At 48.9% G+C, this 18,745-nt stretch overlaps 1 protein-coding gene across 2 annotated transcripts; it reads right to left on the minus strand.

Moving 5' to 3' along the window:
* Positions 1-8,209: 8,209 nt before the first annotated feature.
* On the minus strand, positions 8,210-17,521 carry TAP2 (transporter 2, ATP binding cassette subfamily B member). Of its 2 annotated transcripts, none has more exons than XM_055406890.2 (12): positions 17,363-17,521; positions 16,453-16,950; positions 16,249-16,363; positions 15,359-15,489; positions 14,909-15,114; positions 14,262-14,459; positions 13,698-13,826; positions 10,028-10,216; positions 9,739-9,912; positions 9,428-9,587; positions 9,144-9,280; positions 8,210-8,945 (listed from the first exon to the last, which is right to left on the minus strand). In XM_055406890.2, the coding sequence occupies exons 2-12, from the start codon at positions 16,940-16,942 to the stop codon at positions 8,715-8,717; spliced, it is 2,160 nt and encodes a 719-aa protein (XP_055262865.1). In that variant the 5' UTR covers positions 16,943-16,950; positions 17,363-17,521; the 3' UTR covers positions 8,210-8,714. The 2 variants fall into 2 exon arrangements, with proteins under 2 accessions (XP_055262865.1, XP_055262866.1); XM_055406891.2 differs by lacking the exon at positions 17,363-17,521 and adding an exon at positions 17,153-17,261.
* Between the last annotated feature and the right edge of the window lie 1,224 nt (positions 17,522-18,745).

Genomic DNA, 18,745 nt, shown 5'->3' on the forward strand with positions numbered 1-18,745 from the left:
TTGACTAAGTGTAGGAGTGTGTCACCTGTTATGAGTGTGATGGTTGTGAGTGTTCTAGAGCTGGGTGGGGGTGTTGCTCCCAGTTGGAAGGGTGTGTGTGGTGCTGAGTTTAAAAAATAAAAGGTAGCCATCAGAAGGAGCTGGAGCCGCTGAATTTTAATTTCCTTCTTTCTTCACACAAATACCTATGTATCTTTCCCATGTATCTCATCGCATCTGAAAATGAAGAAAAATGTTTTGCTTGAGGCTGAGCGAGTGCGGACGTGACCTGGCGGTACCAGAAGCAGTAAACGCCAGAGATGAGAAGGCCGCACGGGTCCCAGCCTGTCTCCCTCCTCTGCTGTCAGCCCCCCGGCCGGGCTCGGGCACCTTCTCTCAGAGATAAACAAGAGCCCACGGGGAAAAGAGGGCCGTGGGGCCCAGAGAACACAGAGTAAATGGGGCTTGTGCTTGCATTCGGAGGGAGGAGGAGGAGTCCTTAGATGGGGAGGACTGGAGGATACAGATGCTGAACCGGAAGTTAGCCGCGCCGTTCTTTCTTACTTCCGGTGTGAACGTGTCCGCCTCGCGTACGTTCCGAAGTCCAACTTGACTGCATCATAGCAGTAAGAGTTATATCTGTCAGCGGCTCGTTACGAATCATTTTTCTAGGCACAGTGTGAATATGGGGGGCAGGAGGAGGGCGAGAGAGAACCATTAGATCAACCCTTCGCTGTGACACTATCATGACTTCCCTCCTACAGGTGAAGTAATGAGGGCATGAACAAAGCTCACAGGAAGTGAGTCCACGGGCTGTGCTGTTTTCATTGAAATGTATTTCTTGCTTGGGAACCCAGGAAAACCTCACTTCTACATCTTTAACTTCCCTGCAATAAGATGCACAAAAGGTCAAAATGACTGAAGAATCGTATTATAACTTTGGTGCCAGGACAGACCTCCATCCCTGTCTCTTAAAAAGAAGCCAGTGGTCTCGTGGGTCAGGAAAAAGGAATGGCAGGGAGACCGTCTGCAGGAAGAGGTAGCAAGGTCAACCCAAGAGAGAAGGCAATGCCAACCTGGAGTCTCCCTTGCCAGTGGCCTCTGATGCAGCCTGAATAAATGGAAGCATCTGGTTGGTCCAGTCAGAAGCTTTGTTGAGTCGTTTTCTGAGCTGCTTGTCACTGTCCCCAGTGGGAGGATCTGGGTTTCCCAGGCTCTTCAGAGAAACTAAACATTTCAGGGAGACAGCTAATAAAGAGAGAGGTCATACCTAGTTGCCTTCTCCCACATTTTTGTTTTTGTTCTACTTGTATGACTTAGAAAACTAAGATGGGGGATTTTTCTTTTTCTCTTCCTGCCTGACTTCAACCAAGAGTGTTACTTAATAGAGATATGGGCTTTTCTGTGATTTTCCCCCAAAACTCACCCCTCATTTTGCACCCCTCTTCCGCTTTCCCTCCCTGTTCTCTAGGGAGTGAGAGAAGTTGGACGTGGTAGATGCAGCTGTTCATTGAGGATGTTAAAAAAAATCATTCTATTACCTGGCAAAAATATCTATTCAGTCGCTATCTTGGTGACTTTATTATTTTTTGTTGAGATATAATTAGGTTACAACACTATGTTAGTTCCAAGTGTACAACATAGTGATTTGATACTTCTATACATTACAAAGTGATCAGCATGATAAATCTAGATGCCATCTGTCATCATACAAGGCTGCTGCTGCTGCTAAGTCGCTTCAGTCGTGTCCGACTCTGTACAACCCCATAGATGGCCTCCCACCAGGCTCCCCCGACCCTGGGATTCTCCAGGCAAGAACACTGGAGTGGGTTGCCATTTCCTTCTCCAATGCATGAAAGTGAAAAGTGAAAGTGAATTCGCTTCAGTCGTGTCCAACTGTTAGTGACCTCATGGACTGCAGCCTACCAGGCTCCTCCATCCATGGGATTTTCCAGGCAAGAGTACTGGAGTGGGGTGCCATTGCCTTCTCCCTCATACAAGGCTATTACCATAGTATTCACTGTTTTAGCCACCCTGTGGATTTCATTCTTGTGACACATTTCTTTTGTAACTGGAGGTCTATACCTCTGAATCTCCCTCACCTATTTCGCTCAATCCCCTCCCCTTTGGCAACCACTCTGTACTACGAGACTTGCTGCTTTTTGCTTGTTCACTTTTTTTCAGTTTCTACATGTAAGTGAAACCATACAGTGTATGTCTTTCTCTGACTTACTTTGCCTTAGTGTAATACCAGCTAAGCCCATCTATGTTGTTGCCAATGGCGTGATTTTATTTTTTCATGACTGAGTGATTTTCCATCATATGTATGTACCACATCTTCTTGATCCATTCATCTACCAATAGACACTTAGGTTGTTTCCATTTGATTTTGTTTCCTTTTCACTTAATTTACTTCATTTCATTCTTTCCTTTTGTTGATATAAGTAATTAAAGTGAAGAATTCTCTGAACACTGCTTTAGCCGTATCCTAAAAGTTTTGATCTGTGTGGATCACAATAAACTGTGGAACATTCTGAAAGAGATGGGAATCCCAGACCACCTGACCTGCCTCTTGAGAAACCTGTATGCAGGTCAGGAAGCAACAGTTAGAACTGGACATGGAACAACAGACTGGTTCCAAATAGGAAAAGGTGTACGTCAAGGTTGTATATTGTCACCTTGCTTATTTAACTTATATGCAGAGTACATCATGAGGAACGCTGGGCTGGAAGAAGCACAAGCTGGAGTCAAGATTGCTGGGAGAAATATCAATAACCTCAGATATGCAGATGACACTACCCTTATGGCAGAAAGTGAAGAGGAACTCAAAAGCCTCTTGATGAAAGTGAAAGAGGAGAGTGAAAAGGTTGGTTTGAAGCTCAACATTCAGAAAACAAAGATCATGGCATCTGGTCCCATCACTTCATGGGAAATAGATGGAAAAACAGTGGAAACAGTGTCAGACTTTGTTTTTTTGGGCTCCAAAATCACTGCAGATGCTGATTGCAGCCATGAAATTAAAAGACGCTTGCTCCTTGGAAGGAAAGTTATGACCAACCTTGATAGTATATTAAAAAGCAGAGACATTACTTTGCCAACCAAGGTCCGTCTAGTCAAGGCAATGGTTTTTCCCGTGGTCATGTATGGTTGTGAGAGTTGGACTGTGAAGAAGGCTGATCGCCGAAGAATCGATGCTTTTGAAATGTGGTGTTGGAGAAGACTCTTGAGAGTCCCTTATACTGCAAGGAGATCCAACCAGTCCATTCTAAAGGAGATCAATCCTGGATGTTCATTGGAGGGACTGATGCTAAAGCTGAAACTGCAATACTTTGGCCACCTCATGCGACGAGTTGACTCACTGGAAAAGACTCTGATGCTGGGAAAGGTTGGGGGCGGGAGGAGAAGGGGACGACGGAGAATGAGATGGCTGGATGGCATCACCGACTCTGTGGACATGAGTTTGAGTGTACTCCGGGAGTTGGTGATGGACAGGGAGGCCTGGCGTGCTGTGATTCATGGGGTCGCGGAGAGTCGGACACGACTGAGCGACTGAACTGAACTGAACTGAAAAGTTTTGATGTGTGATTTTCAATTGTCATTTTTCTAGAAATTTTTCAGTTGTTGCTTTCTCACTCTCTGGCCCAGGAGAAAGACTGTTTCTTTAAGTTTCCATGTGGAAGGGCGTTTATCTTTTCTGACCTTATTATTATTATTATCTAGTTTGTTCCATTATAGTCGGAGAATTGTATCTATTCATTCCTACTTTTTTGGGGAAATTACTGAAGTTTATTGTGCCAGAATGTGTGGTCCATTTTCATTAATACTTTGTTGAAACTTGAAAAATTGTGTTCCCAATTTTCAGTGAGAAGATGTCAATATAGATCCATCAGGTCTAACTTTTGACTACGTGAGTAGCATCTTCTGTGTTCATAACTTTTGTCTACTTGATTTCTCTAGTCCTAAGAAAAGTGAATTAAAATCACCTATTACTACCTTTCTGAATAGTTTCCTAGTATCTTCCTTGATTTCTGCTCCGTGATGGTTACTTATATGCTATTTGGAACTTACATATCTCTTAGATATCCATTTTTAATTTTACACTTTCCATTATAAAGTGCCTTCTTATCTCAATCAGTTTGGGGATATGAATCTGAATGTCACCTTCTTTAATAATAAGATTGTGACCTCTGCTTTCTTTAGGTTTACATTCTCTTTTATTATGCCTTTGTCTATCATTTTATTTATTAAATAAATGAATTAATCTTTCAGGACTTCCCTATCAATCCAGTAGTTAAGATTCCATTCTTTCACTGCAAGAGGAGTGGGTCTGATCTCTGGCCAGGGAACTAAGATCCACATGCCACATGGAGTGGCCAAAAAATTAAAATTTAAAAGTGAAGAAAAAATGAATCTTTCTGAGTCACTGTATTTTTAAGCATATCTTTTGTATATTGCAAACAGCAGAGTTTTTCTTTCAATCTAATCTGAAAATATTTTAATTTTAATATTTTAATGAGTTAAGTCCATTTACAATTATTAATATGGCAAATGGATTCATTATAATTTGGAGATTATTTTATATTAAATATGTTTATATGAGTATTGATTTTTAAAATCTTTCACTATATCATTTTGTGTTTTCTAAACTGCAGTCTTTCGGATTTGGGGGAAGTTGTTTATGTTGGCATTATCTTGCTTTTACCTTTATATAATGCAGTTAGTTTCTCTCTTCTTTCAGTTCAGTTCAGTCGCTCAGTCGTGTCCGACTCTTTGCGACCCCATGAACCACAGCACGCCAGGCCTCCCTGTCCATCACCAACTCCAGGAGTTCACTCAAACTCATGTCCATCGAGTCGGTGATGCCATCCAGCCATCTCATTCTCTGTCGTCCCCTTCTCCTCCCACCCCCAATCTCTCCCAGCATCAGACTCTTTCAGTGAGTCAACTCGTCGCATGAGGTGGCCAAAGTATTGGAGTTTCAGCTTTAGCATCAGTCCTTCCAATGAACACCCAGGATTGATCTCCTCTAGAATGGACTGGCTCCTATTAGTTTTCTACTATAAATATCTGAAAACTAGCTTATATGCTCTCCCTTTCTCTTCAGTTGTCTTTGTGTACACCTTTGTATTCTTAAATATGTTCTAAACATGTGAAGTTGGGCAAAGTCCACCTTTACCTAGCTCTGTGTCCCAGGCACGTGAGCCAAGCTTTCTCAGTCTCCGTTTCTCATTCTTACAATTGGGAAAGTAATACATGCCACTTAAGATTACCTTAAAGGTAAAGTAAGATATGGCAGGTTCTTAGCACAGCAGGAGTACACAGAAAGCACTCCATGGATGATTATTATTGATACTGAATATTGTAATTCATTGAAGTCCTTGAATTTCAGTATTTCCCAGGACCAGCAGATGGCACTGGATTCAAGTGAATGGATGTTCCTCTCACTCAGCACCCAAAACAGGGAAGATCTTTGTTTTCCCTTCCCCCAGTCCTTTCTCTGCGGATTCTGACAACTCCACACCTCCTTGTGAGGCCCCACTGCCATTCAGAGGCAAGTGGCTGCCCCACTCAGCTGGGGCATGAAAGACTTGAAGTTCCATATCGTTCCCACATTGGGCAGGGCAGACAGGGTGGGAGGTTGTTTGGGGACCCACAGTAATCTGAGAGTTTCCTAAGTTTCCTCTTCGCCATTCATATCTTGCTTCGGAAAGAGCAGCACATGGCTAAGTGGAAAGACTCTGAAGGTAAGTGACGAGAAGATGGGGAATTTAAGGGATGGGAGTCAAACAGTGATGGGCAGTGGGAGGGGAAAATGAAAAGAACTAGAACTGGACTTCCCTGGTGGTCCAGTGGTTAAGAATCCACCTGCCACTGCAGGGTTGCAGGTTCGATCCTGGTCTGGGAAGATCCCACATGCTGTCTGGCAGATGCACTCCATCACCACTGAAGCCAAGTGCCCTAAGGACTGTGTGCTGCAACAAGAGAAACCGCCGCATCGGAAGCCCTTGCACCACAACTCGAGAGTAGTCCCACTCACACAACTAGAGGACGCCCGCAAGCATCAGCCAGAACCCAGCACAGCCAAAACATAAATAATTTTAAAAAAAAAAGGAGAACTGGAACTCTGGACAAATCAGAATTACTAATGCCTGTGGCTACCAGGCAGACCACACCTGTAGGCGTTTGTTGAATACACAGTCGGGGAATGTTTTTCTGTGTCTCTGAAGTCAGTCTTACCTGGGACTGTCCCTCAAGGATAACACATTTCCACGACCCCTTATGATCCTGAGGTCTGCTGCACCTTCCTGTACGCCCATCCAGATGCCTGAGTTTCCCTCCCAGCTCTCTGACTGATGGGCTCTGTGATTTCAGGCCCCTTTCCCTATCGGTAAAAGATTTGACAGCTATACTATTTTTAAGATGTCTTTCAAGTTTTAGGTATTATGAACCCACAGGTGTTACCAAAGAATTTCAATAGATCCCTTTCTCCATGAAGACTACAGTTCCTACAAGGTAGGGGATACAGAACTTATTATTCCTATTTTACAGATGGAGGAAGGACACTTGGTGGCGAGGGGAAAGAATCAGGCCGGCCTTCTCTCTCCCAATGCTCATTTCGCCCTCGGTGACATTTGAAAGGCTACTGATGCTAGTATTCTGGCCTGGAGAATCCCATGGACTGTACAGTCCATGGGGTCGCAGAGAGCCAGACAGGACTGAGCAACTTTCACTTTCAGCTTCTCTCTCTCCCAATGCTTATTTTGCCCTCGGTGAAATCTGAGCAATAAACAGGTGTGGAGCAGCAGGACAACCGCGGATGAAGTAAAGGTTTACACGCATAGGAAGTTATTTACTCTGGCCTCACCCTGATCCCAACAGTTGCCAAGCAGAAACAAACCCAAAACAACAAAAGTTCTGGAAAGTACCTGCTACTTCTGGGAAAGTGAAAGTTTCAGTTTTCTAAAAAATAGCAAATGTAAGATCTTCCAGGAACCAGTGACATGTACAGCTTTGGAATGTCAGTGATTTGTATGTGTAAGGAATATTGAGATGAAAGACAGTAGAGGAAGGAGATTAATTCATTTACCCAAAACAGTTATTTATCATTCAATGTGAATGGAGCCCTGTGCCAGGCAGTAGACGTAAAGCTTGATAAGACAGATGGCCTCCCCTGCAGGGGCTCACGGTCTAGTTTAAGGACAGAGGTCGATGGTGGGGGTGGAGAATTTAATAGGGACAGTGAGAGAGGTGAGCCCCTGGAGCAGAGCAGCAGGAGTGCATGGAAAGGAGCTCTGAGACAATTAGAGAAGGATTCCTGGGAGACTTAAACCCTGCTGGTGGTGGGGAATCTTAAAGAACTAGGACCTAACGGGGAGAGCCGTTTTGGAAATGGCAGGGCGCGCCATATACAGAGGCACAAAGGTATCAGGAGGGCAGGAAGTTTGTCATGGATGGAACGTCCTTTCCAAAAGGAAAAGCAGAGAGAAATAGGCTAGATAAGCTGTATTTCTGAAGAAGAAATATCAGCGCAGAAAAGAGTAGGGACACAGAAAGGATTTTTCAGGAGTGATACTGCTTTACTTGTCCCCTAGAAAGAAAAATGACTTCATTAACAATGTCTGGAAGAGATGAACCAATGGTAGGGGAACCTCTTTGGACATGAGATCATTCCCTGGTGGCTCAGATGGTAAAATTTCTGCCTGTGATGCAGGAGACCCCTGGATCAGTAAAAACCCCTGGAGAAGGGAATGGCTACCCACTCCAGTATTCTTGCCTGGAGAATCCCATGGACAGAGGAGCCTGCTGGGTTATAGTCCATGGGGTCGCAAAGAGTCTGACACGACTGAGTGACTAACACTTTCACTTTCACAACACAATGAATGGAAGTTGTAACAATGGGATTAGAGAGAAGATAAGGGATTCAGAGCTGTTCACAACTAGAAGTGAAAGAGCTTTACGAGATTTGATTATACAGTAGACTATAATACGAGATGCCATATAATTGGTTGAGAGTGTGGACTCCGGGGTCAGGCCTGGATTCCAAGTCCAATTCTACCACTGTGCCACTTTGGGAAAGTCCTTTAATCTCTTTGAGACTCAGTTTTCTCATACATACAATGGGTATAAGGGTAAATAACCTCAAAGGGTTGAGGATAAGGATTAAAAATGATAACACATGGAAAAGACTTCGCATATTTCCTACACATATTAAAACACTGTACACAGTAGCTGTTATCAAAGTTTTATTACAGCTGTTAATTAGGGAACAGTGCTCGGCCCCTCCATATCCTAGTGGTCCTCAAAATATCAGACCCCGGTGGAAACAGAAAAATACAGGGAAGGGCAAACTCATGAATATTTATGTATCTCAAAGAACAATCCAAAGACTGATCAGAAAGCTAGCAAAATAGTCATGGTGATTATCTCTGGGACATGAACCAGTGCAAAATTTTACTTTTCTCCTTCTTACCTGTCTCTATTGTCTAAATTTACTATACAAATGTATGCTATTTATGTAAGAAAAAATAGTTTTAAATATATTCAAGATGCCACAATACAGTACTCAGCACCAGGCAAAGCTCTGTTCCTCAAGGAACTAAGGTTCCTGGATGCAGACAGATACCACGTCTCCCTTCCCCGCCCTCCCACGGCCCCAGAAGAAGTACCCACGGTCTAAATCCAGCTCCAAAAACAACCAGCCAGGGGAACACCCCCAGAGAAACCCAAGGCAGGAGCTACTCCGGGTCGCTGAGACGGCCCTGGGCAGGGCCGGGCGCGTCTGGGGTCTCCACCCTCCGGTTCTGCTGCACCAGCCAGGAGTAGAGGTCCTGCCCGTCCACGAGCTGCTCGGGGCCCTGCAGCCGCCCCTGCCTCAGCACCAGGACCTGGTCGGCGCTCTGGACCGTCTGCAGCCGGTGGGCGATCACCAGCACCGTCCGGGCGCCGTGCGCTCTCCAGTCCTGCAGCTGGAGCGGGAGGATGGCGATGCCCCGGGTGAGAAGGGCTGGACGCCCGGGGCCCGCGGGGCTCAGCGGGACGGGGCGGAGCCACGAGAAGGCAGCACAGAGCAGAAGGGCAAGGCCAGCTGCCCTGCTCCCCCCGCGGGCTCAGGCAGCCTCGGGGGGTCGGGGAGGTCCCGGGAGGGGGCCCACGCCCGCACTCACAGCCTGCTCACACTCCGCGTCCAGGGCACTGGTGGCTTCATCCAGGATGAGGACGCGGGGCTCCCGCACGAGGGCCCGCGCGATGGCCAGACGCTGCTTCTGCCCCACCGCCAGCTGGCTGCCTTTCTCCCCGACCTCTGAGGAGACCGAGAAGCGCCCTCCTCAGCCGGGGGCCCAGACGCGCGTCGCGGACGGGGCTGGGGGCCTCGGGGCGGCCGGCTCTCCGGGGACACGGGCTCCCCGGGCGTCAGGCGGGCGCAGGGCGAGCGCCGGGCCGCAGGTACCTGTGTCGAGCCCGCGCTCCAGCTCGCGGATGAACTCCTCCGCCCGGGCCGCCCGGGCCGCCGCCAGCACCTTCTCGTCGCTGCAGCCCTTCAGGCCGTAGGTGATGTTGTCCCTCACCGAGCCCGAGAACAGCACGGGCTCCTGCCCCACCAGGACCACCTGAGCGAGGCGACAGGCGCAGGGGACTGTGCGGAAACCCCGCGGCAGGGACCCGCGCTTCCGTCCCGCCCGCCGGCGCGCCGCGGGCCCCTGAGGTTCCCGCCCCACCCGCCTCCCCTGCCCTCTGCCCACCCTTCCCCGGCCTCCCCACCTGACTGTGCAGGTAGCGGTGCTCGTACTCGGAGACCGGCTCCCCGTCCAGCAGCACCCGGCCCTCGGTGGGCTGGTACAGGTTCTGCAGCAGCGCGGCCACCGTGCTCTTCCCAGACCCGTTGGGCCCCACCAGCGCCGTCATCTGCCCAGGACTCAGGGTGAACGTCAGACCCTAGAACATCGGGGGAAGAGTCAGAGGCCTGCCCCCTTCTCCCAGCCTCCCCTCTCCTTGGAGGGCGATCATCCGCGCAGGGAGTCAGGGGCCTCCCGCCATCGCCATCGGTCACCTGGAGCACAGGCTGGTCAGGGCGACTGGGATACACAAAGGACACGTTCTGGAAATTCACCAGGCCCTGCAGAGTGGGTGGGGCCAGAGTCCCCGGTGGAGGCAGATCTGGCTTTCGGTCCAGGTAGCGGAACACCTTCTCGGCTGCCCCCACGTTGCTCAGCATGTCCCCAAACATGTACACCAGGGTCTGCAAAACAGGAGGGCGGGCCTCACCTAAGCAAAGGCAGCTGCACCACGAACCAGCTTCCCAGCTCCTCACACACTCCACCCCAGCTGGGCTTCTCCCCTTGTCCCAAAAAGATCACCACCTTTAATTTTTAAAGATTAAAAAAAAAAAAAAACTTTCTTAGAAAAGATTTTTTAACTGGAGAAAGGAATGGCAACCCACTCCAGTATTCTTGCCTGGAGAATTCCATGGACAGAGGAGCCTGGTGGGTTGAAGACTCCGATGCAACTGACCAACTAACACTTTTACTTTCCTGAGTAATGAGGCAGATGGCTTTCATATGAGATAACTAGTATAAGAGTCTAAAAAAAAAAGATTTTTACAAAAAATTTTGACTGCCCCAGGTGGCAACTGGAACCCTAGTTGCCCCACCAGGGATCAAACCCATGCACCCTGCAGTGGAAGAACAGAGTCTTAACCACTGGACTGCTGCTGCTGCTGCTGCTGCTAAGTCACTTCAGTCGTGTTCGACTCTGTGCGACCCCATAGACGGCAGCCCACCAGGCTCCCCTGTCCCCAGGATTCTCCAGGCAAGAACACTGGAGTGGGTTGCCATTTCCTTCTCCAGTGCATGAAAGTGAAAAGTGAAAGTGAAGTCGCTCAGTCGTGTCTGACCCTCAGCGACCCCATGGACTACAGCCTTCCAGGCTCCTTCGTTGATGGGATTTTCCAGGCAAGAGTACTGGAGTGGGTTGCCACTGGACTATCAGGAATAAATGTGCAATTTGACTCAACTTAAAATGGGCACCAATACCCCATTATTCCACTTTGTAATGTAAAAGATGGAGACATCTTTACTCCTCCCATCCAGCGTCACCTTCATGGCTAGACCTTTCCAGCTACTGTGCTGTGTTACTTGTACACAACTGTCTAGCCTGGTAGGACAGGGACTCCTTAAATGCAAGCACTGTACCCACCTCATCTTTACAGCCACCAGACTGCCTCACACAGCTCTCCACACGTAAGAGATGGTTATAAAAATTATAAACTAAAGCCCAAGGTGCAGTAACTAATTACTTTTCAAAACTGGTTTATATAAGGAGGGAGTCCCAGGAGGCTCAGTGGTAAAGAATCTGCCTGCCAATGCAGGAGTTCAGTTCAGTTCAGTTCAGTTCAGTCGCTCAGTCGTGTCCGACTCTCCGCGACCCCATGAATCACAGCACGCCAGGCCTCCCTGTCCATCACCAACTCCCGGAGTACACTCAAACTCATGTCCACAGAGTCGGTGATGCCATCCAGCCATCTCATTCTCCGTCGTCCCCTTCTCCTCCCGCCCCCAACCTTTCCCAGCATCAGAGTCTTTTCCAGTGAGTCAACTCGTCTCATGAGGTGGCCAAAGTATTGGAGTTTCAGCTTTAGCATCAGTCCCTCCAATGAACATCCAGGATTGATCTCCTTTAGAATGGACTGGTTGGATCTCCTTGCAGTATAAGGGACTCTCAAGAGTCTTCTCCAACACCACAGTTCAAAAGCATCGATTCTTCGGCGATCAGCTTTCTTCACAGTCCAACTCTCACATCCATACATGACCACGGGAAAAACCATTGCCTTGACTAGACGGACCTTGGTCGGCAAAGTAATGTCTCTGCTTTTTAATATACTATCAAGGTTGGTCATAACTTTCCTTCCAAGGAGCAAGCGTCTTTTAATTTCATGGCTGCAATCAGCATCTGCAGTGATTTTGGAGCCCAAAAAAACAAAGTCTGACACTGTTTCCACTGTTTTTCCATCTATTTCCCATGAAGTGATGGGACCAGATGCCATGATCTTTGTTTTCTGAATGTTGAGCTTCAAGCCAACCTTTTCACTCTCCTCTTTCACTTTCATCAAGAGGCTTTTGAGTTCCTCTTCACTTTCTGCCATAAGGGTAGTGTCATCTGCATATCTGAGGTTATTGATATTTCTCCCAGCAATCTTGATTCCAGCTTGTGCTTCTTCCAGCCCAGCGTTCCTCATGATGTACTCTGCATATAAGTTAAATAAGCAAGGTGACAATATACAACCTTGACGCACTCCTTTTCCTATTTGGAACCAGTCTGTTGTTCCATGACCGGTTCTAACTGTTGCTTCCTGACCTGCATACAGGTTTCTCAAGAGGCAGGTCAGGTGGTCTGGGATTCCCATCTCTTTCAGAATGTTCCACAGTTTATTGTGATCCACACAGTCAAAGGCTTTGGCATAGTCAATGAAGCAGAAATAGATGTTTTTCTGAAACTCTCTTGCTTTCTCCATGATCCAGCGGATGTTGACAAAGGTTCAATTCCTGGTCGGGAAGAATCCCTGGAGGAGGGCATGGCAACCCACTCCAGTATTCTTGCCTTAATATCTCATGGACAGAGGAGCCTGGCAGGCTACAATCCATGGGGTTGAAAGAGTCAGAGAGGACTGAGCAACTGAGCACACTTCTATAAGGAAAGACCTAAATGCTCATTCTGCCTTTCCTAATCAAACTACACCACTCAGCAGCTTATCAGCACATGAGAAGACACCTCCCCTGAGTGATACATCACTCAGCAGCTTATCAGCACATGAGAAGACACCTCCCCTGAGAGATGCATCCTGGCTAATAAATGAAGGAATGGCAGAGTGTCACCCTTTTTCCTAACCTGAATAATTTAATAGATCGTGACACTAAGCTTTATTGATTGTTGCCACCACAGATGTACATGAGAGAGAAAAAAAGAGACCAATATAATACATACCTCTATGAAACATGTGGAAATCTGACCGCTGACTGTATTTGGTGAGGTTATTGTTAATTTTGTTGGTATGATCATGGTTTTATGGTTATATATTTGTAATGTTTACATTTAGAGATACATATTTACAGATGAAACCATATGTTGGCTCTGATTCAAAGTAATATGGGTGGGGAGACATCGGTGGGTGGTACAGATGAAATAAGATTGGCCATGAGTTGATAACTGTTAGATGCTAGGAGATAGAAAACAAGGTCCCAAGCTTGAGGCAGATCTATAGAACTATAGTCTATATCCTCTGATATATACACACAATTATATATCAAATAGATAACTAATAAGGGCCTACTAGAGAGCACAGGGAACTCTACTCAAAACTCTGTAATGACCACATGGGAAAAGAATCTAAAAAAGAATGGAGATATATATATATGTATGTATGTATGTTATGCATAACTGATTCACTTTGCTGTACACCTGAAATTGTCATAACGTTGTTAATCGGCTATATACCAATATAAAGTAAAAAGTTGTCTTAAAAAAGGTAAACAAAAAGCAAAAAAAAAAAAAAGTTGCTGAGTACAAGGAGGTTCACATTTATAGATTTATCGCTGTCCTTTTTTTTTAACCCAAGTTTGAAATTTTAAATGACAGTGAGTTGGGGTTATTTCAGTTTGTCTTTTTAAGGGGAACAAATAGAAGCCAAAGGAGGAAAATGAGACCATGCGCAGCTCCCGACTTACATGCATGTAACTGCCCACGTCCTCCTGGTAGAGCAGGAAGGAGAGGAGCCCACCGCGGGTGAGGCCCCCGGCCAGGATCTGCTGCAACGCACAGTTCAGCAAGAGCACCTGCATCGCCAAGTGCAGCATCTGGGGGGAGAAGGGAGCCTGAGGACCTTCCTGTCTGGCCTCCCTGCCCCCACGACGAGACACCCCATCCAACACAAACGCCTCTTACACTACACTCACTTGACTCTGTAACTACAATAAGCAATGTAAACTGTGAAGATGCTGCAGCCAGGTGGCGAATGAAGGAGTAAATGGATGGATGCCTGACACAGAACGGTGAATGAACAAACACAGACTTTTCTTCCTTTAAGTATTTTGTGCTTCGTGCACAAAGGGGGTTGCAAACAGGAGAGTGAGGTCCCCTGGAAAAACGGGGCTAACAAATCGCTCATCACCTACCTCCCAACAGAAAAGAGACACATGAAAAAGATGGCACTGGCAAGGGCATCGGGAACCCCAAGGACCCCCAAGACCAGCCCCCACCTGCATCCTTCCTCCAGCCCTCAGCCTCCTCACCCTCTTTAAGAGCAGATAGAGGGCCTGTTCCAGGTCCCGACGCCACCACAGCCGCCGGCATCGTTCAAGGGCCTCCTTATAGCGACAGACCTCTTGCTCCTCAGCTCCAAAACTGCGCACGGTCTGCAGCCCTCCAACCGACTCCCGCACCACCTGCCCAGCTTTCGCCGCAGCGTCCTGGATCTCCCAAAGGACTGCCTGGAACAGCGGGGCCAAGGATGGAGCGGGCCGATTTGGCAGAAGACAGTCAACCCACACACCCCACTCCAGTCCCTTCATGCTAAGTGAAGTAAGACAAAGAAAGACAAATATTATATAATATTGTTTATATGTGCAATCTAAAAAAAAATACAAGTGCATCTATACACAAAACAGAAACAGACTCACAGACATAGAAAAAAAAAAAAAAAAACATGGTTACCAAAGGTGGAGGAGGGGATACATTTGGAGTTTGAGGTTAACAGATATAAATCCTGTACAGACACAAAGTAGATAAGCAACAAGGATTTACCGTGTAGCACAGAGAACCACATTCAACATCCGAAAATCTCTCCCTCTCCCTCCACCCCTCTCTCAAAAACACACACGTTCGCATAAAGTCCCTGGGGTGTGGTCTTCCCTGGGGATTCCCCAGCATCCGTACATACCTGGCGACGGGCATTGTACACCTTTTCAGCCGCTATCATGAGAGGCACCTCGAACAGAGAGAGGAAGGTAAGTCGAGGTGACAGGTTGAGCATGAAGCTGTAAAGTCCCAACACTTTCACCAGGCTTCGAGACAGCACATTGGTGTTATAAGGAAGCCAAGAACTCATCAGTTTGGTATCCGAGCTCAGCCGGGAATTCAGCTCCCCTGGGCAGGACAGAGCAGGCAAGAAAACCACGTGTTGTAATGCAGAACCCCCAGAAACTCCCTCCTGACCTCCCGATCATCTCATGGAGCCCTCCCTCATTGCAGAGAGACAGGTCCCCAAAGAGAGAAAAACAGCTCCCAGCCCTGGCACCAAGGATGCAGGCAGGACCAGCTGGGTGCAGGCAGGTGGCAGCAGATGGGCAAGGAACACGCAGGGGCCCCAGACCTGCACCCCAGGCCTTACCTGTCTTAGTCTCTTGGAAGAAAGGGAGGTCCTGGCGCAGGAGGGAGGAGAAAAGCATCTCCCGGATCCGCAGGTTGATTCTGGACATGGTGAAGGTGAAGATGCTTCCTCGGCAGCCTGCACACAGTGAGCTGCGGGGGGAGAGGGTTGGAGGATGAAGGGGAGAGAGATGCAGAGAGGAAGGGGGAGGGAAGGAGAAGAAAAAGCACAGAAGGAAAAGAAGTACAAAGTTGGGGGTTAGTATATCAAGAGAGCAGAAGAGAAACAAATGAGAGCCAGGAGGGGCAGGAATCAACAGAGGAAGGGAAAAAGAGGACCCAGTGAGCCTCATCCTAGTTCCAACCCCACCAAGTAGTTAGTCTGTTGGGAGCAGATTCCTGGCTATGCTGAAAAACAAAAGGAAAAGTAAATACAGTGGAACAGAGTAAATTTGCTGGAAAGAAAAGTGACAAGGCTCAGAGTAAGAGCTTCTAAGACTGACAAGATGAGTTAGGGAAGAAGGGCCAGGATGAACAAACATGCCCCCCCTGACAACAGGCTAACTGTGGAAACAAACATGAGCTGGGAGGTCAGAGTCAGAAAAGAGGAACAGAACTTCACGGAGATAAAAACGCTCAAGGAAACCGAGAGACATTCCATTCGACACAAAAACACCTATTGTACTACACTCACTCCTTTCTGAACTATAATAAGCAATATAAACTTTGAAGATGTTGGAGCCAGGTGGCGAATGAAGGAGTAAATGGATGGATGCTTGACACAGACAGTGAATGAACAAATATAAGCTTTTCTTCGTTTAAGAATTTTGTGCTTTGTGCACAAGGGGATTGAAAACAGGAAAGTGAGGTCCCCTGTAAAAACTGGGGGCTAACAAATCACTCATCACCTACCTTCCAACAGAGAAGAGACACATGAAAAAGATGGCACTGGCAAAGGCATCAGGATCAAAGTCACCCCCCAGGATGTCAATCACACGGCCAGAATAGTAAGGGATCACGGTCTCACCTGCAACAGGCAGGAGGGCCGCAGTCAGAGTGGGGCTACCAAGGGGCCTCCTCCCCACCCCTAAGTCCCCACGCCCTCTCCCCACTCACCCAGCTCGGCCAGAGAGAGGAAGGAGAAGGCAGCAACCAGGAAGGGTAGGTCAGGCCAGGAGAGCTTCAGCAGCCTCCACATCAAGACTCTGTTCTCCTGGCCCTGCCCCTCCGCCTTGGCTCCTGGAGGGCTCAGCACGGCCCACAGGGCCCTGCTCAGCCCCACCGCCCCGTACCCCAGCAGCAGCCAGGCCCAGGGGGCTGCAGCCACTCTGACCAGAGGGGCGCTCAAGGGCCCCGGGACCAGAGCCCTCAGGGAGAGAAACAGGGGGGTCACCAGGCAGAGGGGGGGCAGCAGCGCTTCCACACACCCCAGCAGCCCTCCCAGCCTCAGCAGCCCCCAAAGTCCACCGAGTCGCAAGGCGCCCTCCAGCCACAGGCCGGGAAGCCCGCGGGGAAGCAGGGCCCCCAGGGGCCCCTGCAGCAGCCAGAGCAAGGCCAAGTCCGCCAGCAGCAGGGAGGCCCAGGGTCTCAGGTCCGGGTGCCGCATGGCGAGATCTAGGGGTAGAAGAGAAGGACAGAGGTGGCTGCCAGTCCCTGTCCCCACTCCCACTCTGTCCAAGCGTCCGCTGGCTTCCCTTTTTTTTTTTTTTTTAACCCTGTGTTGCCCTGAAAGATGCCCTGGGTACCCTGTCTCATCAGCAACCCCGTCCTAGGACCCAAGGCATTCGGCCTGACAGAGGGATCTGGGAAGCCTGACCATCTGCAGCCTCGTCCTCTAAAACACGTCCCGTGACCCCCTCCGCACACCCCGGCCCCGCCAGCCGCCACCGAGTTCCCAGGAGCCAGACGATGCCCGCCGCGCTCCCCAGGCCCCGGGTCCAAAGGGGCGGGAGGCGGGGGCGCAGCGCGCGCGCCGGGCGGGCGGCGCCTGTGTCCGCGTTCCAGGTTTCCACGCGCACGAGCTCACCAGTGGCGGCTCCTGGCTCTTTGCTGGCGTGCCGACGGCTGAGCTCTGAGGTCCCCTCGCGCGCCCTTCGCTCCGTGTCGCCTCTGTCGGCGCGCGAGGCTCCCCCAGCCGGGGGCGGCCCGGCTCCTGGGCTTTCGCTTTCGCTTTCGATTCCGCCTCGGCAGCCGCTGCCTGGTTGCGCGCCTGGCGGCCGGCCGGGGGCGCACGACACCCGCGGGACGTGGGACCGGTGCCCGAGGCCGGCTCCGCGTGCTAGGGCGAGTCTACCACCCTCGGCCACAAGTACTCTGTCGTAGGAAACTACTGTACTTCTTAAAACTGCCATTAAGATGACGCTGTTTCAAGGATTGGGATGCTTTGCAATTGAACCGCTGGATTTTCTTACCTCTGCTCTGAGGTGACTGCAGCCATGAAATTAAACGACGCTTGCTCCTTGGAAGAAAAGCTATGACCAACCTGACAGCATATTAAAAAGCATTCACATTACTTTGCCAACAAAGGTCCGTCTAGTCAAAAATATGGTTTTTCCAGTAGTCATGTATGAATGTGAGAGTTGGACTGTGAAGAAAGCTGAGCGCAGAAGAATTGATGCTTTTGAACTGTGGTGCTGGAGAAGACTCTTGAGAGTCCCTTGGACTGCAAGGAGATCCAACCAGTCCATCCTAAAGGAAATCAGTCCTGAATAGTCATTGGAAGGACTGATTCTGACGCTGAAACTCCAATACTTTGGCCACCTGATGCAAAGAGCTGACTCATTAGAAAAGACCCTGATGCTGGGAAAGATTGAGGGCAGGAGGAGAAGGGGATGACAGAGGATGAGATGGTTGGAGGGCATCACTGACTCGGATGGACATGAGTTTGAGTAAACTCAGGGAGTTGGTGATGGACAGGGAGGCCTGGCGCGCTGCAGTCCATGGGTCGCAGAGAATCAGACACGACTGGGTGACTGAACTGAACTGAGCTGAACTGAGCCTATTTTGAAAACAGCCCTCTTTCCGCCATCCAAGTTCCAGCTGTGGGACCTTGGGGTTAAAAAAACAGAGCAGACAGCAAGTGAGAAACAAGCAGGACTTGTGCGGAACGGAAGGCGCCTCCGCTCTCACCAGCGTCTGTGTGTTTCCACCTGCAGATTCCTACTGAGAAGGCGCTCACCCCACATCTTCATGTCTGCCTCAGCAGAGCTCCTGAGCAAGCACGTGCTCCGAAGCCTCTAAATTTGTGCTCCAGTTATTTGGGGAATGCCTTCATCATATGAGGAAAGTGGGCTTTGTTTCTTGGTCTACTCTAACACTGATTAGCTCAGTAATCGGGTTTCTGTAGGTCCTACCAGACCCAGAGCCCATCTGTGGAACATGCAGCTGGGTTTATTCCAGAAATAACTCT

This window comes from Moschus berezovskii, chromosome 23, assembly GCF_049115385.1.
Source record: "Moschus berezovskii isolate FMDL1 chromosome 23, NW_MosBer_1.0, whole genome shotgun sequence".
Classification (NCBI taxonomy): Eukaryota; Metazoa; Chordata; class Mammalia; order Artiodactyla; family Moschidae; genus Moschus; species Moschus berezovskii.

Coding starts and splice junctions, on each gene's coding strand:
- TAP2 (XM_055406890.2), bottom strand. CDS start 16,942: ATGCGGCACCCGGACCTGAGACCCTGGGCCTCCCTGCTGCTGGCGGAC. Junction 16,364..16,452: donor CCTCTCTCTGGCCGAGCTGG/GTGAGTGGGGAG, acceptor TGCCTGTTGCAG/GTGAGACCGTGATCCCTTAC. Junction 8,946..9,143: donor ACGCGGAGTGTGAGCAGGCT/GTGAGTGCGGGC, acceptor CTCCCGCTCCAG/CTGCAGGACTGGAGAGCGCA.